Source organism: Anabas testudineus, chromosome 17 (genome assembly GCF_900324465.2).
Source record: "Anabas testudineus chromosome 17, fAnaTes1.2, whole genome shotgun sequence".
Classification (NCBI taxonomy): Eukaryota; Metazoa; Chordata; class Actinopteri; order Anabantiformes; family Anabantidae; genus Anabas; species Anabas testudineus.
In genome coordinates, this window is record NC_046626.1 from 21,167,444 (window position 1) to 21,195,342 (window position 27,899).

The following is a 27,899-nucleotide window of genomic DNA, read 5'->3' on the forward strand; positions in this document are numbered from 1 at the left end:
TGATGAAAAAAGACCTCCCCAGGCAAAAATACCTAAGAAATGAGACATTCATTCGAACTTGGGAGAGCTACCAACATAAACAGGGGTTTAACTCCACATCCACAGTTTAGTTTAGACCTCACAGCTCCTTAGCACTTTGGAAACACAGACGACCTACGCTCTGTACGGCCTCTGAACGCAGCACACCACAGCTGCAGCTGACAGGCGGCTCAATCAATGCACCTCACAGTTGGTCTTGATGTAGCAGCTCCATCATCCTACAACACATCTCCATATCCATAGGTGATAAATATTAATGTCGCTTCCCGACAAAAAGTTTGTTTTTACAGGAGGTTTGTTTGAAGGTTCTTGATAAACTGATTTGTGTCGGCACTAATAAGCAAGGACAGCTACCAGTGAAGATCACCATGGTGAAGATAAGCAGCGTTGATGACGAACTACATTCCCTCCCCAAGCAATAACAAAACCTCACGCTTCTCTGTTTTAACGCTGGATGAATATGTTGTATTTTCAGCAGTGAATAGAGCAGAACTTGCAGATACCTAAAGATTTGAAATATCTTTCAAAATGAATAAATGTCCTTGAAATACTTGACTTAAAAAAAAGAAAAACCCAGCACTCAGATTTATCAACGTGCCTCGGCTCCCGGCCTTCTCTCCATTCAAACCTCCTGTGATGGATGGTTGCTTAGAGACAGCAGCGTCTCCACAGTGAATGATTTCACCCAGATCACTTGACTTAACCAGATCACAGGTAAAAAATGAGCTCTCTGTGACGTCAAGTCAGACCTTTATAGAAGAGCGCTGATAGCGTCCTTTGTGTTTCCATCTAAAACCTTGTCAAGTCCTTGGATTTGATGTGTTTGGGAGCTGCAGAAGCACAGATATTAACTTTATGAAAAGGCTTTGAGACCGCTGCAGACTGGTTTCTACGTTCCACAAACTGAATACAGAATGAGGCCTGTGTTTAAAGGTCCCAGTGGAACCTGATATCAGTCAAATTAAGGCTTATGTCCCTAGAACAGCTGCAGATAATCAGCATTGTTGAGTATCTATAACATTCCTTTAAGGTTTTATTTTGAAATCCTGGCCTTAGCTGCAGTGTTGTTCTCCCAACTGGTCAGTCTTACCTTGTCTTATGGTGCCCCCTGCAGGCGGACTGGGGAACTTCATCTACATGCAGCTGATGGACACAGACGAAGACGAGGACGAAGACGAGGACAAAGACGAGAAGGTGGCGAGTCTGGTCAGCCTGCCCGTCACGGCGCCAGACGCCGACCTATGCATGTCCTTCTGGTATCACATGATCGGTGAACACGTGGGAGCTCTTCACATCAAGCAGAGGAAGGAGGCAGAGGTGGGGGAGCTGCTGTGGACAGTCAGCGGCCATCAGGGCAGCAGGTGGAGGGAGGGGAGAGTCTTACTGCCACATTCGAGTATCTCATATCAGGTAAGAGTCCAGAACATGTCAGAGCTGAATCAGTATGGATAGAATAATGTGAGGGGACTGTTTTCAGTTCTGTTTTGTGTTTAAATTTACCTTTAAAGATGAGTTTTGGTTGGTTTGCTGAGGAATGAACATGTATGATATACATTTATATATTTATCAAGCCTCCTGTTTCAATTAATCCATGTGGCCGTGTCTTATTTCCAGGTGGTGGTGGAAGGTGTTGCAGACAGACACAGTACAGGTCACATAGCGGTGGACAACATCCAGATCATAGACGGACTCAGCGCTGAGGATTGTAAAGGTATGAATGTTAATCACACTCCAAAATCAGGTTCCTGTGCTGCACACTGTCGCTGCCTTTAAGCTAAGAGAGGTGTTCTTCTTTCCTCCAGATCCAGTAGCTCCAACATCTCCACCGACCGAGATCTTCATGCTACGTAAGTACTTCACGGAAGTCATGGGTATTTACTGTATAAGTCTTTTTAGTAATTTTTATATTATATTTTTATTTATATCGTAGTTTCACTACTTCAGATAGTCACTCTATTATGTGGTGGAGGAAGTACTCATATCTGTCAAGTACCACCATCTAAATGTACTTAGAGTAAGGTGAGAGTAGTAGTTATTGTAAGTAGTAATTTATGGGCGTAAAATATTTGTTGTATGTTGCAGCAACGTTTTATTAATTTCTACAATTTAATTTGAAGTAATCAAATCTGAAGTTGAAGTTGTCCGATACTAATCTGGTTCCAGTTTTTCCTGCTAAACACACAAGTACAAAGTAAAACAACATTTAAACACTGGGCTAAGCTGGTCTCCATGACAGGGAACAGTTCAACCTTATTTATCTTTATGAAGATTGTCTGTGTTGAAATGTTGCTGTGTGACATCAGACATTTAACAGTTTAATTGTTGGGATTCATCAAATATAATGTTGGCAGAGAGAGAAGCTGAAGCTGAACCTTAATAAAAAGGCTTTATTTGAATGGAACAACTCTCTGTCTTGCAGCGATCGACTCCTCTCAGGAGTCCAGTGAGATCAGTGGACCAGGCAACATGCTGAAGACCCTGGACCCCATCCTCATCACCATCATCGCCATGTCCGCGCTGGGCGTCTTCCTGGGCGCCATCTGCGGCGTCGTCCTGTACTGCGCCTGCTCGCAGGGCACCATGACGGACAGGAACTTATCCGCCCTGGAAAACTATAACTTTGAGCTGGTGGACGGCGTGAAGCTAAAGAAGGACAAGATGAACGGACAGAGTAACTATTCAGAGGCGTGAGGGGAAAAGAAAGACGGAGCTGCGGATGCTCCGCGTGGACACGTGATGCAGCCAATCAGGAGGGAGGAACACGGGGCTGAGGCCACCAATAGGACAGCAGGGTGGGCTGAAAGTGAGCCGATGTAATTTTAATTTCTCAGGAGCGGCGGTGGAAGGGACTGACCTGTAGTGGGCACTGTGTATAAAGAATCTGTACAGCAAGAAAAAAGAAGAAACTAAGGATTCTATTTGTTTTTCAGCGTGCTTTGTTGATTTCATGTAATCACATGCTGGTGTTGAGACCAATTCAGATGAAAGTATCGTTTGTGTACTTTTATGGAAAGATCAGATTTGTTTTGTGTGTGTTGTTTTTCAGATGTCATAGTTTCACAGAACTAGCAGAGTATGTGAAATTTGCTATTCTGATATCTGGCTCTTTAGCTGGCCGTATGTTCCTGTGAGCGAGTGTGTGTGTGTGTGTGTGTGTGTGTGTGTGTGTGCGTGTGCGTGTGCGTGTGCATGTCACGTTCATATACATCTGCAAAAGGAGAAGCAGGAGAGGCTTCCTGTGGCTGGGAGCAGGGACTGTAAGGTGTGTGCACGTCACTGAGTGAGGTTGAAGGTGTGTATGTGTCACTACACTCATGTTTATCTTTATACGTGTGTGTGTGTGTGTGTGTGTGTGTGTGTGGCGGGTACCATCCTGGCCCGTTAACCTGTGTCTAGTTCCGACAGTGCCTTTTTTTTCCTCCAGTTTTTCTGTTGCCTTGTTTTCTCATCGGCTGCCGTTCGGACCAGGGTTCCTACACAAACATGGTGCAAAAACTGAACTAAAGAAGACTAACAGACTTTTTCCTGACGGTGATTATATACAACATTTTTTTTGCTTTACGGTGTCTTTTCACATATCACGTGTTGGTGGAAGTCTTCTTACTTGTTGACAGACTGACACAGATTAAAACGTTTCAATCCATGTTAACATTTAGGTTTTGGAAAACTTTAGACAACCTATGAAGTTTCAAAATAGAGAAGGTGTAGGAGCCCTGACTGCCTCATTTTCATGGCACATGACACATCCAACATATTGTACATAGGTTTTAATATATTTGAGCGCCCTGTTTTGTTTAGTTCTTTTTAAATAGAAAAGACACCAGTGCTGCAGTATCCTTTCTACGTTCAATCAAACTCACTCTAATGCTCAAAAAACTGAAGACGATCAGCTGATAGAGGAACAAAGCTGCTGGGTTGACCAAACTAATCTGACCTGGTCTTGTGAATTTTGTCATGTCTGTCATCACGAGGGTTTTTATGTTCAACAGAGATGGAGAAAAGCCTCGTGGGAGGTGACGTTGTGTGTACAGGGTAAAACGAACCACCTTAGTCATCATGTTGAAAATACATCACCAGGACTGAGATACGCTCAGTGCTGACGTCTGGCAGCCATCACGAAGACTTCTCTGGTCCAGCAGCATCTTCTACCATGACAACGCTGTGCTCCGTGTTTCACTGTTGACTATCAGGAAAAAATATTTAATGGAGCAAAGTCGTGTTCAGCAGCTCCATCAGGTGACACGAGCTGCAGTCCCACTCACATTTCTAGAACAAATCAAAGTCCATTAGTTAATCAGAGCAGAGCAGGAACCCAGCAGCAACACTGAATAAGCCCTGGAGCTCATTATTTTCATTTTCTTATTGAAATCAGAACCGAAAACAGGATTTGTAAAAAGTTCACATGCAGCGAGAGCTCCACTGTCTCGCACAGTTTCATTTACATTTTATTCCAGGAGCATCTTCTTTGCTTTAACTGTGAACAACCATGAAGATCCTCTCACATCAGGACAAACTATCACCAACATCTAGAAGTTCTTATTAAAACTCTTTTCAAACTAAATATTTCTCCATCGTGTTTGAGCTTTTGTAGGTGAATGTGGTGAAATGCAGGTCACTTGTTCATAGTACTGTAGGTGGAAGGTTTGTGTCATTAAAGACATGTGACCAGTCTCTAACTGGTTTGACTGGAGGCGCCTGTGAATCTCCAGCAGGTGTTAATGCTCATTCATGTTGCACCAACTTTAACTTGTCTTTGTTTGTGATGTGGCATCATGTACGTTTAAAAGCTGATGTGAGACTGTTCGTCAGCCATGAATTTAGCATCAGAGCTCAACTCTTTCCTCTTAAAATGAGACATTTGAGACACGTTGTGGTTTTTCTTCTTCTTCCTTATTTTAAATCAAATCCTCCTCTGGTTTCACTTCTGAGTGAACATTTACAATCAAATTCTGCTGCAGTGACTGTTGAGATGCTCGTTATTCCCTCTTAAACCCACATGTGTTTAGAAAGGATCATTAAAACATCAGTTCAGTGTGTTTCCAGTGTTTCTTCGTTTAACAAGAAAGGATGCTGCAGCAACAGACGTGAAAACAAATGTTGCACTGATATATTTAAAAAAATAATCTGTTTATGATGTTGATTTATAAAAAGAGAGAAAGAAGGAAGAGGTCAGTGTTATTGTTGCTTCTTTTTAACACGGTTTCAGATGAAAATGTTATAATTCTGAAATGTACAATATACAGAGATGTTTTTCATTCTTGAAAAAGCTTCTATGCGTCTCTTTGAAACGTAACAGTTTGATTTTCTTGGTATAATATCACCTTGTGTTTTTGTACTGTCACTGATGTACGTGCCATTGTTTTGTTCTATTTTTCTTTGTATGACAAGAAAAAAAAAGTTTTATTTTCAGTACTGCTTCTGTATTTTTGCTCTCTCACATCCAGAAAAAAATAAGAAAGGAAGGTAAAAAAATGGAAAAGCAGTGAGGCCTTAAGTGACTAAAAGTATTGTTTGTACTTTGACTTTATGGTCAGCACCCAGACTCATCCATCTCTGTTGTCTCCGACTCTGATCATTGACTATTACATTCCAAAGAATTGGATCAAATAAATGTTTTAAATAAAAGACGCTGCTCCGTCTCCTTCTTACATCAGTGAGTGGTTTGTTTTAAAGGGTTAGTTCACCTAAATTTAAATCCTCTATTGTTACCTAGTAATGCAGAGTTTGGGTTTGATTTAAACAGGAAAGCAGAAGTTTCATGCTTCTTTTACGAAATAAACAAATTTACTCATTAATGATTATTCACTAAACTCGGTCCATTTTGTTTCTAGGTTCCAGCAGGTTTGGATTAGTATAATTACACTGTAAGTCCAGTTCAGTATCACTTAGACTGATTCTACCTTGATTGTAGATTATAGGTTGTTACCTTTCATGAGAGTCCATGCACTCGAATTTAATTCATAGGGTTCAAGAACAGGAGCCATTTTATTTTGAGTATGCCATTTTCTAGATTGACAGATACAAGTAGCAAGAAAAAGTAAGTGAACCGTTTGCTATTTCCTGGTTTTTGCATTAACTGATTAGAAAGCGTGATCTTATCTTAACCAAAGATGAACAAACTGATGTTTCTGAGCTGATAAAACACAAACAATCCTGATCTTCTATATCTTTATCGAACAGGCCCATTAAACATACAGAGTGATGGTGGAAAAAGTATGTGAAACAGTTTATCAAGATATCCTATCAGATAATGTCAGGGTAGCTTTCCAACAGCTGAAGCTGGTGATTCAGCAAGACACTGACCCCAGTCGCTGAAGTAAACAGAATGACTTGACATAAAATCCACCTTTTGGTGTGTCCCAGTCAGACCTCAGACCTCAGCCCAGTATGGACGCTGTGGAATGACATGAAGAGCGGCGTCACAGCTGACGTCCTTAGAATCTGAGCTGAAGCAGTTCTGTGAGGAAGAATGATCCTCCGGGATGTTTTAGGTCTAATGAATGAGGTCATTGATGCCAAAGGTTCAACCAGTTATTAAAACACTGATTCACTTACTTTTTCCACCATCACTCTGTAGGTTTGTTCAATAAAGACAAGAAAGATGAGAACAGTTTTACTAAATACTGTGTTTGTTGATCCTTGGTGAAGATCAGATCACATTTCATGACCAGTTGATGTAGAAACCAGGAAACTGAAATCAGTTCACCAGTTGATGCATCACCACGAGGTTCTAATACCATGTTCTGACCACACTGAGGCAGTAGAGTCTCTACCTGAGGTAAAGCTAAATTCAGTGTTTTTCTCTGCTGCTCAGTGAATAATGTGCTTTAAGCTGCATCATGGACTTTAGCAACAGCCCTGAACTGAGCTCTGATCTTAGGGGAACTTGTCATGCGGCTTTTGGTTTGAGGTTTCCTGTTTAAAGTCCCACCATATCACTCTCCCACACCCTGAAGAAGGTTTCAGTACTTGTTACCAGGCTCTTTTTCTGTCTCGTTTCTACACCGCAAACAGTTTCGGTGCATTGCCACGCTGCTACAAGCAGGCATGGTTCTGCAGCGCTTTGGTTTTTAATTTTACCTCGAAGACATGGGACACAAACTGGTCTTAAACTGGTCTTAACAAAAAAGACAATACTGCTTTAAAAGTCTAATTATTGCAACTGTGCGTGTCAGTTTGCAGCAGTCCGTTGCCTCCCCATTAGTCTACAGTAAAACAGTACTCATGACAGAGGGCTGTGATTGTGTTCACATGTTCTCAGATATAAACATATGTGAAACGGATACTGAAAATAGCCCCCGGCCCAGTGTGCCCGGACGTTTTATCAGAGGTACGTGATGATGTGTAATGGAGACAGTGACTTCATCTGTCATTGGTTCCAGCTCGCAGCATCAGCTGTTACACACTCATCATACATATAGGAGTGACTATAGAGGCTAAATATGGCACAGGTCTGTGTGGATCTGGGTCTTGGTCTGGTCTTTACTGATGTAGCTTCATGTTTCTCCTTCTGGTTTTTCACCATGCTGCATTAATAGTTCGATAACATTTCATCACACGTCTTATCCACTTGTGTTTATTAAGTTTATATCATGGTAATATGTCGTCTGAGGGCGTTGCTTTACTTCATAAGTTCCTATTTCTTTAGTCTTCGTTGTACCAGTACAGCTTCGTGTTTATGTGTTTAGATTTGATGTCTATGTCTGAAACGTTTTATTGCCATTGAAACATCATCTCCCTGTTTTAATTGATTTATATCTTTGCTTCCTTGGTGACTCTCACCTGTCAGGTATTTATTCACTGTAGTTTCCCTGTCGCCTTTCCACGCTCCTGATAATGATCCATTCATTCATTTTCTGCTGCTTATCTAGAGTCAGGTCGCAAATGAAAAAGGATGGATTGCAAGATTAGCAAGGTTCTTACCAGTTGGTTGTTCTCAGACACTTAGTTCAAAGGGAACAGAAGAAACGCCTGAACATGAATCAGTGAGTCAGTGATGTGTGTGAAGAACTACATCTATATCTACTAGGACAACGTGTGGTGGATGCTGCTCCACCTCCTGCAGCAGCTCCTGCTCCAGGGTTTTCTATGTCCTCTTACTTCTATGTGCTGATCATCAGTGTGTGTTTATCTGTATTTGCTGATTGTTTCTGCAGCAGCTCCTGCTCCAGGGTTTTCTATGTCCTCTTACTTCTATGTGCTGATCTTCAGTGTATGTATATAGGTTAGTTAGTTGATTGTTCCTGCAGCAGCTCCTGCTCCAGGGTTTTCTATGTCCTCTTACTTCTATGTGCTGATCATCAGTGTATATATAACTGTATTTAGCTGATTGTTCCTGCAGCAGCTCCTGCTCCAGGGTTTTCTATGTCCTCTTACTTCTATGTGCTGATCATCAGTGTGTGTATATAGGTTAGTTAGCTGATTGTTTCTGCAGCAGCTCCTGCTCCAGGGTTTTCTATGTCCTCTTACTTCTATGTGCTGATCATCAGTGTATATATAACTGTATTTAGCTGATTGTTTCTGCAGCAGCTCCTGCTCCAGGGTTTTCTATGTCCTCTTACTTCTATGTGCTGATCATCAGTGTGTGTTTATCTGTGTGTATTTGCTGATTGTTCCTGCAGTGTCTGGTGAAGGTGTGCGACTGTTCCCCACATCCGAGGTGAGGACGAGTTCACCGCGCTGCAGTGCGCTTGTTGTCGTCTCCTGTGCGGTCCGCGGCTCCTCCTGTACAGGCGGGGTTTGAAGACTTGGGTTGATTTGGGTCATAAAAAAACGTGTGACCAGCATCTCCAGAGCCGCCGCTGTTCGGGAGAGCTGGGGAGTCATCGTCCTTATCTGACTGGAAACACAGCCAGTGTAGTTAAACGTTAATAAAAACAGCCCCACCCGCGCTTTAATCGGTCACGTCCTTGGCACTGCGGGGCGGTGCGGCTGTTAGCTAAAACAAAGCGGACCCTCATAACAGTTTTAGCTAGTCGTCGCTGCGGTGGCCGTTTTATTTCTTCGAAGGAGGACGGTTTAGGGGATAAATGTTGCTCTGAATCCACGGAAAAGACATTAAATCACCAACATACGGTGAGTTTGGTTGTTTTACTTACATCTGCAATACTGTGAAAACATGTTACGACCAAAGGGGAGCGGACTCTGTTTTCTTCAGGGGAAAACTTTGGGTGTGGATTAACCATAACTACCGTTAGCTAGCTAGCAGCACAAAGACAGTTTCCACAGACGTTTATAGAACTACACATCCGTAAAAGGTTGATAGAGCTCAACATACACAAACATATTCCCCGTCTGTAACCCTCTGTTTGGGCTCTGTACAGATTGTAGGCCGTAGATCGGCTTTCTAATGAGGAGATTTAACTTTTCTCACCGTTTTCCTCATGCTAACAAGCTAACCCTCATCCTGTAGTCAGACTAGCTGTAACACATCAGACCTACTGTGGACAATGTGTGTCTGAAATATGCAGACGTGCTCTCTAAAGTCATTCTTTGGTGCTTCACAGCTTTTTGTTGTCTCTAATGGTGAAACTTTCCTCTTCCCATAACGATAGATCTGCTACGATTTGAGCTATTAGGTGGTTAAAAACGCATTTTCCCCTGTTTTTCATAAGCTAAATGATGATTTCTGAGCGAAAACGTCAACCTTTGCTTCATCCGTGAGCTTAAATGAGAGGATTCTTATGTTTTTCTTTGTCTTGAATGAGATTCAACTGAAATATGTGGATTTGCAGCTGTTAGTCTCACAAAAAAGGACATTTTAAGAAGTCATTTTAGATTGTGGGACGTTTCAAGGTTTTGTTATATCTATGTGGCTTTCTTTTATCTGAGTAGGAAACTGTATTAAACTATATTTAAATTATATGCTGGAACATGAGATGTCTGAAAAATGTAAGTGAATCATCAGGATTTCTTAGCTCTTCTGAGAAAGATTGGATTTCAAAGCAGCCAGGTCTTCTTGAGGAATGTAGTTCAACCACCAGACTTCCAGCTTTAGCAGATGTTTTTAACATCTCGCTCTTTTTATATCTTTGGGAAAACATGCATGACAAAGGAGAAGCAAAAACCTAAATCATTCGATTGACGTTGGCTGTAAAATATATTCAGACCCCATTCCAGTGAAACTGCATCATGGACTGTATAAACTGTGGTTGAGGATGCAGTAAGATCAAGATGTGTGGAGGCAGGCCAGATTAGTTAACCAGAATCTAAATCCTCCTGTTCAGCCTTGCCCACAGCTCTGATTCAGCATTGTTAACTGTGCAGTAATGGAACAAGACTGGTCTTGCCTGCCTTGTTCACTCCGAGTAAAGGAATCGCAGCCTGGGGTGGTGTTTTTCTGCCCTGTGAATATCTGGGTGAGGCTGGATTTGTTGGGGCTGAGCTAAACTAGTAATCTTTGCCCAACGACATCTTGCTGCAAGGCCTTATTTAGAGACATGGAAATTTAATGCCTTGGGTTAATTACTAGCTTGTCCTCGTATTATAGTGATATAGCAACAGTGCTGTATTGAAGTGTAAAGCAAATAATAGACATCAGACCTGATAATCGTAGACATGGGGGGAGATGGGTCTGTAGACCGGAGCTGGCTCACTGTGAATCACTGACTCACTTCCCTTAGCTGCATTGTTGTGATGTTTAAACACAGTTAGCAGCACTCGGTGAGCAGCAGGGAGTGCCTGGGACAGTTTGAAGGGTCAGTAAGCGTTACTCAATACCAGGCCCTTTTTCCCCGACTTGTCAGATATGAGTCATGGATGACGGCACTTCCGGTGATGGCCAGACAAAGCGTGCTGAGGGGGATGTGTTGGAGGAAATACTCTCCCTTTAGACCTTGTATGGAGGTCTGAGTCTGTGGTAAAACTTTGGAAGTCACAGCAGATCCATGGAAAGTGTAACAGCTTTTTCTTAGTCATTTTTGGCCCATTGGAAACAAACATTTCAGAAAATGTTAAACTGATTTAGTGGACTTCTTTCAATGCTAAATGCTCGGCTTTGTTAACTAGCTAATTGCTAACTGATAGCTGCAGTCAAAAACAAGACTAAACCAAAACAGGAAAGGTATGGCTTGATCTCAGTATAAAGCTCTGTAAAGCTGAGCGGAGCTGTAGATTCAGCTGACAGTTCTCCTCTGCTCATCACAATGAACAACCCCTTTCATTTCCCCAAATGTGGAATGTGTTATCTCATTTAGGGAAACCTCAAAAAGCCACTTTAAAAATTTACAGCTTGAATTAAACTCTTACTAGAAACAATCAGCTGATGATAGACAATTTATAGAATTAGATTTGTTGGATTTTATATGTTAAAACATATATTAAAGATTTCACTCCTATAGATTGGTAACCCTTGAACATTTACATTTAGTTATTTATATCAGACGCTTTTATCCAAAGTGACTTACAAGTGAGGAACAAAGCAAATATCTAAGCCACGGAGAAGAACTTTAAAGTAAAGTGCTCTAGGAAACACTGCTTCAGTTAAATGGGGTGTAAGTGCAAGATTTAGTTTTAGGTGAAGGGAAAGGTTTAAGTGCAGAGAAAGATTTGTGTTGTCAGCACATTTTTAAAAATGTTTTTAACGTCAGTATCTTCCTTAATGGCAGAGGGAAGTTAGCTGGGTTGGGTTTCCTTTAAACATTAGGAATTTAAACGGCAACAACCAAAGCGTTCTTCGGGATCCCTCATCAGGCTGGTGGGCAGAAAGCGGCGTCTGGGTGTGGTTTAACTAAGGAAATGGATGCAGAATCAGGCTGAGCTGTTTGGGGGGTCTCTTGGGTTGAGAGTGGGCTGTGATTTTCAGCAGCAGGTGGAGACTGGCTGGCTCACCGGGTGGCAAACAGAGCTTGTGGCGTGGGGGATGGGTTTCAACCCAGTTTGTGGACTTCCAGATGACCCACCCAGCATGAACAATAGTGATTTGTGCTGAGCACCATGTTTCACTTTGTGTTGACATTGATCATTTGATTACAACTGTGCTCATAATCCGACAGATCTGAAAATACCCAAAGCTAGTTCTGAGATCTTTAAAACTTGGTGTGGAAGTGGTTATGTTTATAATGTTAACAGCTGCTGTTGGTTTGCTGCTAAGTAGATGCAGCATTGATTTGGGTTTTTGGTTTTATGTAGCTTTGTAGTGAAACTGCAGAGTATCCATAATCATTTATGTAGTTTTTAAAGCTTAGATTTCAAACACGACCACTCACTATTTTCTACTTTTCTTTGACTGTGTAGGAAATCTATTGGTTTTGGGCAATTTGAAGGTCTTACTAAGGTAGACTTACATATTTACTAAGAAATTTACTGTAGTACTCCGGTGAACTTAGGTGTGACAGAAGGTATTAGTCTATTAATGATTTCCTGTATCAGAGACCTTGTTGTGCATCTTGCTCGTGTTGGGGACCCATCGTAATATTAAAATACAGAAACCATGTTACAGTACAAAGGACTGACGAGTCCCACGGAGTAATTAATAGTGGAACATCTGTAAGTGGCAGTAGTGAATACAGTTCACTCTGAATATTGGATATTGCGTGTGCTTAAATATGCAGACTTGTCCCCTTCTCTTTTCATGAGAAACCAAAGTGTGTGTCATCATTGCCGTGGTTAACCTCTATGTGCATGAAACGAGGAACCAGCGGTAGCTTTTGCAGTGGGCTCATGGTGGTTTACAGCTGAATATGTCTGATGTGTGTACCATGAAGAATTGCAGGCATTAGCTTTTTGGTTTTTGTCTTACTAATTTCTTATGTTAACTAGCTGCATAACATAGCTAAAATGAATCTCACTTGAGATAATGACATTTGTTTGGATGCATGTGTCATTTTGTTTTCCTCCAGTGTGCAGCAGGGGAAACTACATTAGCACAAAATCTCACACAGGAAGTACATTCTGTAATTGTTGTAGGCAAATGCATATGTTTATTTTTATGCCTGATGTGATCTTCATAGCAAAGACACTAGTACAATAACCATAAACTCAACCAAATGGGACAACTTTACAAGGCTTATTCAAGGTCATCCATAAGGACTATAGGAAACTAAACACAATCCTGCTGTGCTTCTTCTTTACACAACATCAGCATTGTCTATTTAAACTCTGAGAGCTTCTCAGAGGGGTCAGGAAGGCTGATAATCTGCAGAGCTAGAAATATCTTTCACTGAAACTCCAAACACTAGCCTGCTACATACAACCCACAGACCACTACTTTATGAGACTTTGTTCCTGGCTGCTCCCAGCTGAGGTCATTTCTGTGGCAGCATAAATAATAGTACTAGCTGACGTAAAATTCTAGCAGACCAAAATGTGCATTATTTCAGAAACCCTGCAAGACGCCCCACAGGAGGAAGTCTCTCACTTCAGACTTTGCACAGTGAGTTTCCTTTGTTAGTAAAAGCTGATAAGGTAATGCATCATGTCAATAAACAGAGGAAGAGGTAAACAAAGAAGTGGTGGTGACACATATTTGCAGCATCTGAGTAAGAGCCTTTATGCTCACCTCCTGGTTCTGAGTGTGACTGAAGTTGACCCCGACTGGGAAAAATCCCAGAGCTTCTTACATTTTAGAATAAACCGTGTCTTGATAAAGAGATGATTCCCACTCTGCCCATGTGGATTTAAGTAGGGTAGGGGAAATGTTTGCGCAATAAAAGGCTGTACCAGTGTTTCGCACAAATACTGACTGTTACATAAATCAAGGAACCCAGAGCTACTGCGTTTAGGTAACATACGTCACTGGTAGAGCATCAAAGTGTGTTGTACGTTGTACATGTTTTATGTTGATGACGCCACTAATAAAACTTAAAAACCTAACTAATTAAACATCATCTATTATCACACTTACCCCTACTTTACAGTAGGCGTAGGTGTGACACAGGAAGGCGTACCTTCAGGCTGCAGCTTGTGATCTGTATGAACAGTAAACTCTGAGTTTCAGCCACTGGAATGATTAAACATTTGTCTGGGCCTGTGCATCACTCTGATTGCATGTTTTGAAAGCTTGACTGGTGCACAAGTGTTGTATTAATACGCTCAAAGTATGTCAAATTAAAACATGAAAACACTGCATTGAGTTGCTGGTTGCTGTTGAGGCAGGTTTAAATTCAACATGTTGAGATTCTACTTTGACTCACTCTTCTGATGACTTCACAATGACTTTCCAGCTTTTAGTTTGATGTGAGACGCAGTTGCCTTTTTTTTAAATCCTAATCTCATCAGATCAGCTTGGAGTGCTCAATTTACAATCTTTTTGGGACAATTTTCACATGATCTTGCTTTATTGTCACATTTTGTGAATTAAAGAATTGATTGAGGGTTACTTGTGGTGCTAGATTATATCTAGTTTGAATTTCACACATCACAGATACCCCCTTTTGTTCCAACCTGGTTCAAGGCCTGGTTTATTTTTCTCACCGTTCCTGTATTATAAATGGCTAAGCCTCTGGTTAGTTTACCCCGTTACTCTAAATATTAGGCTCCCAGATTTGTCACTGCCACTATTCATAGGCCATAGTGTCTGTTTCCCGAAAGGGAGAGAGACAGAGAGAGGTCTGAAGGTAGAGTAGTAGCAGAGTGAATTAAGAGTAATCCCAACTGTGTGCCTCCATAGTTTGGATTTAAATCAGTTCAATAATGAATAATGCTGCACTTCTGTGAACTAATATCTCTGAAATAATCTACTTGAGCTGCACAGACTGGTATATTAAATTAATAATTGGTAAATCGTTCAAACATCTCCTTGTTCTTCTCAGATATGAGGATTTGATTCTTTTTTGTTGTAAACTCAATGTATTTGGGCAAATAATGGTAGAATGAACCAAAATATATCTTCTCAGGTTGTAAAACAAGCATTTTAATTTGTTTGTCTTACATTTTGTAGGCAAAACAGTTAATCAGTGGAAGAAAATATTAATCTAATTGGTTGCTGTCCTGTAAACCTTTAATATTTCTGTAAGTTCCTGTTGGAACACCATGTAAAAGTATGGAAGGAACTGCTAATGTGCTGCCGAGCATGCAGGAAGCTAAAGTAATTATCATGAAAATAAACATTTTCAACAGTGGTTACTGTCATTTCCTTTTTTAGGTCATTGCAGCAGATATTAACAGTGTCAGTAGTGTTATTTAAGAAGTACAAAAACAACCCAGGGTCACTACTTCTGCTTTCACAGCTACATGGAGGTGTTTTAAAACTGTCTGTGGTGGATCAGGCCTCAGCTTTTTGTCTGCTTTAAGTTACACTCAGCTCTTATCGCTGTGCCAGCGGGTGAAGCAGTGCTGACTTTTATGTTCTGCCACTTTTGTTGAACCAGTAAATTGACCCCCCCCCCCCCTCCAGCAGGAATATAATGATTAACAGTTGGTTGCTGTTACTAATGCTGTGACAATAAAGGGGGGAGAAGAAGATTTTACTTGCAGGGTTTCTAAATGGACATGGGAGCAGACCTCTTCCCAACACGATTATTCCCCAAGACCAGCACCAGAAATGACTCTGCCTCGTGCCATTATGTGGCACACAAACGTTAGAAACTCTGAAGGCCTCATCTGTCGTCTCTCTAAAATTTGCAGCCCAGGAGCCACAAACAAAGCTGGTGTTCAGGAATGCTGGGGAGGAGCCTTATTAGTGTGGGTTTCAGTTTTATTAAGCGTCTCGCTGTGTGTTGAACGTTTGTCTGCTCTGCTACAAGTTCTGGTTTTAGTCAGTAAGTGTATTTAAAAAGGACAGTGCCTGTGGATCAGTAGAAATAATTTCCAGATGTTTAAACTTTAATCACATTCACATCGTGATCTGCTCTTTTTGTTAGATGTCAGGCTTTGTGTAGTTTTCTGTCCACCATCATGTTTATTTTCTCACTCTTGGCCTTAGTGGAATAATAACTATCTGTAAGTCACTTATGATGGAGACTTGAACTTGTTCATTAGGTTTAATTTCACATAATGTGGTTGTTTTGATGCCTGTACCTATCGTACAGCTCCACGTCTGCACAGTGTTTGTCTGTTTAATATCCAGCAGCAGCCTGTTTCAGGACACAGCTTTTCACTTGTCTGCTTTCAGCGCTGCCTGATTTCCTGTATCTCACTGAGCCAAATGCACAAAAAGTTTGTCTGAGTTTGAGAATAGGGGAGACAGCCGAGGAAGTGTGTCACTAGAGTTGTGGGAATGTTTTCAGGGTGAGGTATAAAATACCATGACCAAATATAGGAACACACACCTTCTGCACCTCTTTGCCTGTTTCTGCTGTGGAGTCGTGGCCTTGGCTTGAGATATTTAATGCACAAAACTTGCTCCGTAAACACTGAGACACCACCGTCAAGGTAGTAGAAATCTTTAGCCACTAATTTTAACTGTTCATATTAAACACAGTTATGTAGGGCAGTAACGGCATGAAACTTTCCAAACCTCAGACAGAAGGCAAGCACATTGTTAGTGCTTGGAAGTGGTGCAGGGAAGTGCTGATGAACTGGCAGCTGACGCCAGCTGAATGCGGCTATGTTATTCCTCCATATTTGGAAGGGTAAAATGAGAAGCCCTCCTCCACGGTGCTGTAAATGATGCGTTTCACTTCACAGCATCAGGATAAAGTCTTTAAAGGAGACCACATGAAAAGACAACAGTGTCATACAGTTGTTTGTCTAAACCTTCTGTAACAAACCTGAATGATTTGAAGGGGTCATATTTAGCTTTTTATGCTCATATAAGCTTGAGCTGAGCGTGTGTTTTCATGGCTGGTAGTGAAACCCTGAGGCTTCAGTCTGGACAATTCGTTTTTTCAAACTGCTTCTTGACTTCACTTCCAGCTGCATGATTTCTCTGGAAACAAAATAAGGCATCAAGCTTCCAAAAATGACTTGCATCAAGTGAATGTTGTTTAAGTGGCAGCCTTTTTTGACCCTCTTCTCTTTTCCCCTCTTCTTAGACTTATTTTGGAACGTTGATTTGATAATGTAATTAATTAATGAATTTTATAATAAAAATGAAAATACTGGACTAAAACCTGGTATGAAAACCAATCGTTCCCTTGTTTGTTGGTATAATGTGAGCTCACACAGCCTTGTAGACGTGTCATCACACCTCCCTGAAGCTGTGAATCTCTTAGTTAAAGTAGAGCTGTGCTTCTATAACCACAACAAAATACATTTGATTGTGTTTCCCACACAAACACACATGCTAACTTTCACTGACACAGACTGAAATGCATTTTCTTAACGGCTGCAGCTCACTTTCTTTGTTTTCTGTCAATTAATCTAGCAATTAAGTAAAAAACAATTTGTCAATTGTTGATGAGTTGACTAATCTAACTTGAATTACCGGTTCATGTGTGAAATATAAGAGATAACAACACTATGTCTGCTGTCAGGATTGATACCAACCACTAATGAGATAAAGCTGTCTCCTCATTTAGAGGTTGGACAGCCCCACAGTGTTTTGTTGTGAGACACTCGTACAAAGCATTTGTGACATTTCAGCTTTACAAAGCACAGACATTTAAAGAACCCCACACTTTTCTGTTTGGATTTCTGGGCTATATAAAGACACATTGAGTGGGAGCTGGAGCTGCTATAAATTGGGATGAATGTGAACATTGTGAGGCATCGACAGATTACATGCAAATCGATGTATTTACGCAAAAGAATATGTTGCCTCAGCTCTGTTGTGAATATTTTCACTGATCTGCTGATGTGATTGTGTTTGATCTAACACAGAGTCATTCTGTTCTTGTTACAGATGGATCTGCGGCTACTTTTAATAGCAGTATTATCAGCGGTTCTTGGTGCCATCTCGGCACAACAAGGTAAGAAGACAGTTCTTAACCAGAGTCTGGTCAAATTTAGCTTTGTTGTTCTCACTTGTTAAATAATAATAAAAATATTTTCTTTCAGTCTTGTATTTCTTCACTTATGGCTTAATGACTGTGGACCCTGTAGGCTGGCAGCTTGTTTTTTTTTTTTTTTTGTTTTTTTTACAAGGTGCCGTCATCTGTTGGTGAACTGCCTGGAGCTTTTCTCAGCATCACTCAGGCTTCTTCTTAACTGGGAATGGGGTTGTGTTTTACAGCCAAAAAGTGAAGCTGCTTTGATTTAGTGAACTGATGGAAACTCTGTTTTGTGATCTTGGCTGTAAAAAAACTTTGCTTGTCTCTTTCAGAGGGAAGCATATGCATCAAAGCAAACGCTCAGTCATGTGGGGAATGCATCCAGGTCTCCGAGACGTGTGGGTGGTGCACAGACGAAGTGAGTTACATCAGTTAAGCTGCCACTAAACTATTTTATCACATGAATGGAAACCCTATCTACACAACCATTACAGCATTTCAAAAAGTCAGACTGGAGCTGAAGTTAGAGCTACTGTACATATACAATCTAAACTTACTACTGTATGATTTAAATATGAAAGTAAACCACAACTGCATTATTTTAGACCTCAGTGCTGCAGCTTCTCGTCTCACAGTGGAATCAGAGGCTGAGTATTCCTCTTTAATTAGGTGTTTTCTGTACCCGGGGCCAGTCTGTGTGGTGACACCACTGAGTGAACAGACTTAAATGAAACATTTATTTACTCCTGCACAGCTGGAGTAGAACAGCATCCTGCAGAACAAACAAACAAACAACAGATGTAGATGTCCACGTCATGTGGTGCCATCAGATGAATTTTTTTTTATTTCTGCAGCAAAGAAAATACGATACAAATCTTTGGCAGCTTCCTCAAACATTGACCGAAACTCAAATAAATTATGATGAGACATCAAATGTTGCCAATAATCTGTTTTAATAAGATGTGCGTCCTGTCGCACAAATCTGAGGTTAAAATATAATTGCACAATGAATGCCTCCACCAGGTTTTCTAGTCGTTGTCCCTGAAATATCATCTCATTATATTAGAATAGATTGTGTCCATTAACAATTTGCATAAAGGAGACAGTTGTTTATCTCTTATATCGTGGTGCTGCATTCCTACTTCTCTGTTCTTCTCTATCAGATTACTGACTCGTCAGCATGAAATCTTAGTGTCGTGTTCATTTTCTGACTTTTTTTATTTTTTATTTTTTCTTTTTAATCAGAGTAAAATATCCTCAACACTGGAAAAACACTTGTTTAAGTTTAGTTTTTTTAGCTTCTGAATAATTCTTATCTGGTGTGTGTCTGGTTAAATGCAGGCGAGGAAAACTAGCCTCTGTGGATCATGTGCTTTTTGAAAGATTTAGGTCAAAGCACTATTTTATTTTCTCTCTCTCTTTTTCTCAGTAAGCTTATTGTTTTAACTTCTCCTGTGTCTTGTTTGATCATGTGCATCCAATCTGCTCTATATTCTTAGCCAGACCTCCTGATCATTCGATTACCTTTTCCTGTGGCCCCTACAAACACAGTTTATGGCCCTTTATGTAAAATGGATTGCTTTCAGGAGCACACTGGTAGCCCAATGGTTTGTGCACATGCCACATAACCCCAAAGTTCCCCAGTCTGAATCCGGGTGGGCGACTTTGTCTCACATCACACCATGTCTCTCTCTCCCTCGATGGGTGAATTGAAGTACACTGACTCTCCTTTACATCAGTCTGATGACATCTGTAAGGAACATTAACATAAAAGTGGTCAATGTGTTTAAGGCAGAACGCTGTAAACTTCTTTCAAGCCCAAAAACAAAATTTAGCAAGTTGTTTTTGTAAAAATAATCCTTCTCATAGCAATCTATGTTGCTAATTTGCAGAACTTCCTCACTGTGGGTGAATCTAAGTCGGCCCGCTGTGATGATCTAGAGTCCTTGAAGAAGAGAAATTGTAATGAGGCCAAAATTGAGAACCCACGTGGAGGCGTCACCATTGACAAGGACAAGCCTGTCACAGACCGCAAGAAAGACAAGGCTGAGAAACTGAAGCCTGAGCAGATCACCCAGATCCAGCCCCAGAAACTCACAGTGACACTCAGATCTGGTAAGTATTCAATTCTTTTAGCCACAGGTGCTGGTGCTTTACTGGAGCAGGGGGGAGTTATTTCTGTGTGAAACATGTTTTAATGACAGTTTTATCACTTTTTTGCTGAATAGAGATTAAATTAGTTAGCACTGCTAATCTTAACGTTTCGCTTATTTGTCCTTAAGATGAGCCCCAGACCTTTCGGCTGAAATTCAAGCGTGCTGAGGACTATCCCATCGACCTGTATTACCTTATGGACCTCTCCTTCTCCATGGAGGACGATTTGGAAAACCTTAAGAACCTTGGCACTGACCTCATGAAGGAGATGCAGGCTATTACCTCAGATTTCAGAATTGGTAATAACTGTCTCTCAGTTTAAAGGATTATAAACAGCAGAAAACATTTTCTTTATTTCTGAGTAAAATACATTCTTCTTATTTTATTCCCCTTTTAGGCTTTGGCTCTTTTGTGGAGAAGACAGTGATGCCTTACATCAGCACCACACCAGCCAGGCTCATCAACCCCTGCACAGGGAACCAGAATTGTACAAGCCCCTTTAGCTACAAGAACGTCCTGAAGCTGACAAACAATGGAGCAGAGTTTAATCGGCTGGTCAGTCAGCAGCAGATCTCAGGAAACCTGGACTCTCCAGAGGGAGGCTTTGATGCCATCATGCAGGTGGCTGTCTGTGAGGTAAGGAGTAAAAGTTTTTACTGGGTGAAATCGGTACTTTCTCAGCCTCTGTAGCAGACAGTAAGTGAGTAAAATACAGATGAGCTCTGTTTTTGGATTTTGCAGGAGCAAATCGGCTGGAGGAACGTAACTCGTCTGCTGGTGTTTTCTACCGATGCTGGTTTCCACTTTGCAGGAGACGGCAAACTGGGAGGAATCGTCCTGCCCAATGATGGAAAGTGTCATCTGGAGAACAACATCTACACCATGAGTCACTACTATGTACGTAGCTTATGATGATGTTTTCAGCTTGACCTTCTTTCACTAATTGTTTCAGTGTCTCTCACTGTCCTATTCTGTCTTTATTAATAACTGTGTGACTTTGAATTCTTTGATAGGACTACCCCTCCATCGCACATTTGGTTCAGAAACTGAGCGACCACAACATCCAGACCATCTTTGCTGTCACTGAGGAATTCCAGCCGGTTTACAAGGTGAGTTAATGTTGTATTTTGTTTTTGTTGGCTTTTTAAAATGTGCTAATTCTGTCCTTGCCTCCCTCTTTGTATCTCCTACAGGAGTTAAAAAACCTTATACCTAAGTCAGCTGTTGGGACGCTATCCTCCAACTCCAGCAATGTGATCAAACTAATTATTGATGCCTACAATGTGAGTCAAGCTGCTAAGTCTCCACATCACATACACCTGACATCCAGAAATTCCTCATAGATCTTTTTCTTCTTATTATTCTTTCTCCTTTTTCCCGACCTGTAGTGAGTATTTGACGTGTCTTTTCTCTTGAACAGTCTTTGTCATCTGAGGTCATTCTGGAAAATGGCAGGCTGCCAGAGGGAGTTTCCATCACCTACAAGTCTATCTGTAAGAACGATGTGGTGGGAACAGGGGAGAACGGCAGAAAGTGCTCCAACATCTCCATCGGAGACGAGGTACAGAAGATGCTCTATGCAGTGTGATAGAGATGGATATCTTGACTTAGATCTTATCTAGAGAGATAGATATGTTATCTTACATACAGTATCTAGTTGGTGGGGAGTTGAATGGGTAGAGTTGTCAGGTAACTTGGTAAATTACAACCTGAGTTTCTGGTGTGTGAAGTTATAACCTTTTGCTAGCTCCTTCTGGTTGGGAGTTATTCCACATTTAGAGACAAAATGAAAAGAAAATGTTACACTAAACTTAAATCCAACTTTTAATGACTCTATAAACTCCCCCTCATGTTTTCAGGTGTATTTCAATATTTCCATTGAATCCAAGAAGTGTCCATCAAATGGCAAGTCTGAGATCATTAAAATTAAACCGCTGGGCTTCACTGAAGAGGTGGAGTTGGTTCTGAACTTCATCTGCGACTGTCAGTGTGCTAGTAAAGGAGAGCCCAACAGTGCAAAGTGCCACGAGGGCTATGGTACCTTCGAGTGTGGAGCATGCAAGTAAGTGCTAAACCATGAAGAATTAGTAGCTCAGTTCTATGGAACTATGTACCATGGAGACTCAATGATCCGGTGGTCTAGTTTTACATTTTCAACTTGAAAAAATAACTTTTTAGTCTCACTTTCAACGTTAATATCTCATTATTGATGCATTGTTTAACATCCTACTTTCAGGTGTAACGAAGGACGTATTGGGCGCGTCTGCGAGTGTAGCAAAGACGAGGTCCGGACAGAGGACCTGGATGCCAACTGCCGAAAAGACAACGGTACAGATATCTGTAGCAACAATGGCGACTGTGTGTGCGGCACCTGTGAATGCAAAAAGCGGGAGAACCCTGCAGAGGTCTACAGTGGCAAATACTGTGAGTGTGACAACTTCAACTGTGACCGCTCCAACAACAAGCTCTGTGGAGGTGAGGATTGTAAAAATAAACTCATCTGAAGACTGACGCTTGTTTAATTGTGACGTCTGTGGTGACTCCTGCTGTTGCCTTTACCAGGACACGGGCGCTGTGAGTGCAGGAAATGCATCTGTGACACCAACTACACAGGCAGTGCCTGCGACTGCTCCCTGGACACCACCTCCTGCCTTGCCAAGAATGGACAGATCTGTAATGGCCGCGGTACTTGTGAATGCGGAAGCTGCAAATGCACTAACGCCAAATTCCAGGGTCCAACCTGTGAGATCTGTCCCACCTGCCCTGGTGTTTGTGCTGAGCACAAGTGAGTATGAAAGTTGAGTTCATGTTTGTCAGAAAGTTGAAGAGTAAATCAGGGGGAGAGAGTCACTCTTCTGTCCATGTCTCCACAGAGAATGTGTGCAGTGCAGAGCTTTCAAGGCTGGTGAGAAGAAGAGTACGTGTGAGCAGGACTGCAAATACTTCAATCTAATCACAGTGAAGGATCGTGAGAACCTGCCCCAGCCCACAGACCAGAGCTTCCCACTGACTCACTGCAAAGAGCGAGATGCCAACGACTGCTGGTTCTACTATACCTACGCTGTCAGGAATGACACCAAGGAGGTCTACGTAGTGGAGAAACTGGGTGAGACTGGACTGTTAACTGTAGCATAAATTAAAAACTGAAAGTATCATGAAGTACCATCATTCTCAGATATGTTGAATATGATGCTTTTTGGTTGATTGCATTAAGTCATCTGCACTTTTATACTTGTAGTCTTTAAGATTTTAACGTACAGGAAGTATGTGGGGATTAGCCCTGCCAATGGTTTGACAGAGTACAAACCATTGAATGAGCTAGAGAGTGATTAGAGAGGAGAGGTAATGTAATGCTATTGTTATTTACTTTTTATTCCAATTATGTGCCTGTATGTGTTATTTTAAACATTTCCAGTGGCAGCTTTACACAACCAAAGAAACTATGGAAGTTTATATGAACAGTGAATGTGTATGAATCATATTGTCCCTGATGAGCAAATCGAGGGCGACATTATCAACATCAGCTCTATCGGATCTATCATTAACTAACATTAATTCCGTCATTAAAATTGACGAGGTGGTCAAAATTAAACTTGGTGGAGTTGGGTGTATAAAGAAGGACCAGCAACACATATTGAATTTTTTTTTTAAGAACAAAGAATAATAAATAAGAATTATGATTGTCAGTCCCCATCCCTATAGAGGGGGGAGGAGTTATACAGTTTCATAACCACTGGGAGAAAGGATCTCCTTTGGCTCTCACCCCCATTTATTTGATATACTTTAAAAGTTGGTACATGTATTGGTTTGTTCTGTTTAATTGAAAGATGTTCTAATGCTTGTAATGAACCAATCTTGAAACTGTAATTTGTTGCTTCTGTTTCTTCAATGTGCACTTTCTCTGTTTCAGATTGCCCTAGGGGACCTGACATCATCCCCATTGTGGCAGGTGTGGTGGCGGGCATCGTGCTGATTGGCCTTGCCCTGCTTCTCATCTGGAAGCTGCTTATGATCATCCACGACCGCCGAGAGTTTGCCAAGTTTGAGAAGGAGAAGATGAACGCCAAGTGGGACACGGTGAGTCACACTGCACTTTACCTACAGGTTACCTGAAGACTTCAAGCTGCTGTTTTTTCAGCCTGGGCACATGATATTAGCATCAAGATGATAGAATGTTTACTTAGGAAAATAATATACGGTTAAGGTTAACTTTGAAAAAAGGAATTAAGGAGATAATTTTGAAATGCATAGAAAATACTGCCAAATTGTGGGTTAGTTTGAGAGCATTGTGGTCATACATGTGAAATACAGATGAGAAAATGTCTTAAGAGTGCAAAAACAAAGCACAGTTAAATAGAGAACATTGAGTCTCAGTCTGTCCATGATCAACCTCTGCTCCCTGCTGTTTAGTTTAGTCTTTGTTCACTGAAGGAACAGCCCTCCCCCTCAGCTGACAGTGCTGCCTCTCACTGTCCACCTAATACCACTGCACCACCATAAAAGGCCATGAAGCAGAGAAAGAGGAGGACTAACAGCAGCAGTGCTGATAATCTCAGGGGAGGAAGCTTTAATCACAGCCAGCGAGTCGAGTTATTTCCTGTATAAATGAAAAATAGAAGTAATTAGATACAAAGCAAAGTTACTCTAGTAAAAGTATTTAACTTTCAATTGTGTTTTAAGTATTAGTTTCATTTTCATCCACAATGCTCCACAATAAATCACAGCAATGCCATAGCAGCGCTGACAATGGCCTGTACACATCAATAATCTGACCCTTTCTGCTCTGCACTGAATATTTTTCTACAGATTTTTGTGTTTTCTTCTTCTTCTCTTCAAAATCTTTTCCTACTCTTCTTGCTTTCATCTTCGTTCTCTTCCTTTCTCCACATCAGCAAGGGAACCCAATTTACAAGAGTCCCATTAACCAGTTCCAGAATCCCAGCTATGGGAATAAAGCTGCTGCTCTTTAGGCCAAAGTTTGTATGACATGTTGCATGAACTTTGTTTGTGCAGAGTGCAGTTTTATTGTATTGAGTGTAATGAACTGAAATATTTGGTGACTGCATGTTGTGAAATTAGCATGTTTAAGCACAGGTGTCGGTGTTAAGTCAGTGTGCTGAAGTCACTTATTTGCACTAAAGTAAGTCGAATACTTTAAGTTTTATCCAAAAGGAAAACTGTTATTAGAAATTAACAAACAATATATATAGTCATGCATTGTTTCAGATAAAATGAAGGTTTAAATATTATTATCTAACTTTGCTCTAAGTTTATACTGTAAAGGTTGACATTTTGGAGATGCATGCTTTTCACAGGATACAGAATATGTTATGGGTATACGTGTAAGAAAACTACTAATATTACTTTAAATAGTTAGAGGATAGTATGAATTTAGCTAATTGTATCAGACTAAACTAAAATTGCTGATCCTTCACTGTCCCTGCAAACAGGAAACCAAAACATTTACATTTACATTTACATTTACATTTAGTTATTTATCAGACGCTTTTATCCAAAGCGACTTACAAGTGAGGAACAAGGCAAGCAAACAGAATCTAAGTCAAGAAGAAAAAACATCAAAGCAAAGTGCTATCAAAAAAGGGTTTCTGTTTCAAGAGATGCGAGTACCAAAAAGCAGAAAGTGTGTTTTTTGTTTATTTGTTTGTTTGTTTGTTTGTTTGTCTGTTTTTTTCCAAGACCATTTTAACAGAACTGAAAATTATTAGAATTATTACACACTGTAAAACTAGGCACTGTGCATTTTTAATTCAGCAGTGAGGGAATTTAGACTGAACATGCCTCATATACAACTGGTCTATCTCAATCAGCTTAACCACGTGTTCTACTTCACCCTCCAGAGTTGTATAGGTACTATCATTTGAACACTTTAGCCCTTTACTAATTAACCCAGGCTTATTTAACCTTTTTGCTGTTCTACTATTTTACTTAATCTTAACAGACTTGTGAAATTCTCTACTCCTAACACCACTGAACAAAATTGAACCACTTGAAGGTTTAACTCTGTCTCCTAGAAATTACATTTTTATACAACAGGGTACAGTCATTTTCTGTTAACATACAGAGGAAATGTTGTTAATGTGAGGTGGCAAATATGATACTGAACATATAAAATGTTACTAGACAAAACTAAGGCCTGTGACACTAATCCTACATCAAAGAACTGGAGACGACGCAGACCGACTGTTGCCTGCATCTGGGCCAAAAGCTGTCACTAGGAAATAACTCTCCTTACCAGCAGGTGGCAGTAGTCTGTATTCATAATTTAGAACGATAAAGCAGAAGAAACTCCTCACCTGCTACATAAACCAAAACGTTTTCTCGGGTCCAGGTTTGCACGTGCTTCACGTCCAATTGAACATGTGCACTATTAGTGTTTCTGCACCTCACCTTTCCCGTCTGCACACTCCTGCTCCTACTGTAGACTTTATATTGCAGTGAAGTCCCAGAGATTAAAGTAACTTTTTTATCACTGTCGTTTACCATAGATAGTTTATGGCTGCATCTAATTGAGAATATTATCTGATAAGTTCTTACCAATGTCAATGTAAGCACCTTTGCAGCTTCGTTATACAGAGATGTAATTTTTAAGAGACAGGGTTGGAAAGTTTAACATTTGTTAATCCAATCACTGAATTAAAAGTTCAGAAATGTTTCACTTACTCTCTGTGTCTTTTGTGTTTTTCTTCTTTTCCTCAGGGGGAGAATCCAATCTACAAAAGTGCCGTAACAACTGTCGTCAATCCAAAGTATGAGGGCAAATGATGGAGCTTTGCCTTCACCGTAACAACACTGTATGGAAAAAGAAATCGGGCTGGGGTGAGGGGAGGGGCGGGTTTTTTAACACTCTCACTGTTTGTTTTGTTGTAGACACCAAATGTTAGCAATGCATTTGCCACTATTTCAGTTTGTTTAACTTCTATTTCATCTGAAACATGTACAGTCTGTAAATGTGGGGGTATGTTTTTTTTCTTCATTTCTGCAACAGGACTGGCAGGGAAACCTACCTGTGCCTTTTTGTTTTAATAGAAGCGTGAAGCCATCAGTGTTTTGAGGAGGGTTGAATTGGATGTTGATAATTGGCAACAAATGAAGGGGTTTCTTTCCAAAATGACTTTATACAATGTTGAGTTGGCAGCAATCCATCAGTGTTTCAAAAATTCAAATGAGCAAAAGTCATATTGAGCAGGTGTCACTCCTTTTAGTCTCTTTGGACTGAACTCTTCAAATGTAGCACCAGCTGGCCGTGTGGCAGCAGTAAACTGTGTACAGTATGTTTTGGGGTTCTTTGTAAAGCCATATATGTATTCGCGGAACAGGACTGAAGATGTTAGTATGTATGTTTGTGTTTTGTTTTGTTTTTTCCAGACTTAATCCATCTGAACAATCAACTGAAATGTGTCTTTGTCTAGAAAAGAGATTTTCTTTCTGACTTTCTAAATGAAAGGACATCAGCGTACAGTAGTATTACTGTTTGGCTCCAGGTTTTACTTGCTTAATTTAAAAGCCAACTCAGGTCCTTAATTCTCCACAGCAATGCCAAATATACACGCGAACTTGCCTTGTTTACTAATTAAAGCAAACTTATATTTTACATGCCTTGTTTTAGTTGTAGGATATGAACTGAAGAACCAGTTCTTCCACCTGACTCTTGTGGTGCTTTGATCAAACTGTTTTATTGAAAGGAATGGAAATGATGATATCATTTAGTTTTAAAGATCAATGTCGAGAGTTTTGGTTTTTGTAAAGAAAAAAGAAAAGGTTACACACGTCAGCATTGTTTTTAAGTGCCTTTTTAAAATTCCACATCACATTTGCAATTCTGTATTTCTGCAATTATTTATTGAATAAACATTCAAAACAATTTCCCCCAATATT

The 27,899-nt window shown here is 40.6% G+C and overlaps 2 protein-coding genes across 4 annotated transcripts in view; both read left to right on the forward strand.

Annotated features, from left to right (window-relative positions):
• Window positions 1–5,664, forward strand: part of LOC113172010 (neuropilin-1a-like) — a 55,961-nt gene extending 50,297 nt beyond the window's left edge. For 2 of the 3 annotated variants that reach the window (XM_026374789.2, XM_026374791.2), the window contains 4 exons: window positions 1,154–1,449; window positions 1,654–1,750; window positions 1,842–1,886; window positions 2,459–5,664. In XM_026374789.2, the coding sequence (XP_026230574.1) occupies window positions 1,154–1,449; window positions 1,654–1,750; window positions 1,842–1,886; window positions 2,459–2,730 (710 nt within the window). In that variant the 3' untranslated portion in view covers window positions 2,731–5,664. The remainder of the gene's footprint in view (window positions 1–1,153; window positions 1,450–1,653; window positions 1,751–1,841; window positions 1,887–2,458) is intronic. The other variant, XM_026374790.2, reaches the window with a different exon arrangement.
• A 3,151-nt stretch (window positions 5,665–8,815) lies between these two features.
• Window positions 8,816–27,897, forward strand: LOC113172018 (integrin beta-1-like). Its single transcript, XM_026374806.2, has 16 exons — window positions 8,816–9,114; window positions 17,762–17,828; window positions 18,182–18,267; window positions 19,742–19,964; window positions 20,132–20,302; window positions 20,401–20,639; window positions 20,745–20,900; window positions 21,017–21,112; window positions 21,197–21,286; window positions 21,424–21,564; window positions 21,863–22,065; window positions 22,240–22,478; window positions 22,566–22,788; window positions 22,877–23,109; window positions 23,914–24,080; window positions 26,721–27,897. The coding sequence occupies exons 2-16, from the start codon at window positions 17,762–17,764 to the stop codon at window positions 26,784–26,786; spliced, it is 2,400 nt and encodes a 799-aa protein (XP_026230591.1). The 5' UTR covers window positions 8,816–9,114; the 3' UTR covers window positions 26,787–27,897.
• The last annotated feature ends 2 nt before the right edge of the window (window positions 27,898–27,899 follow it).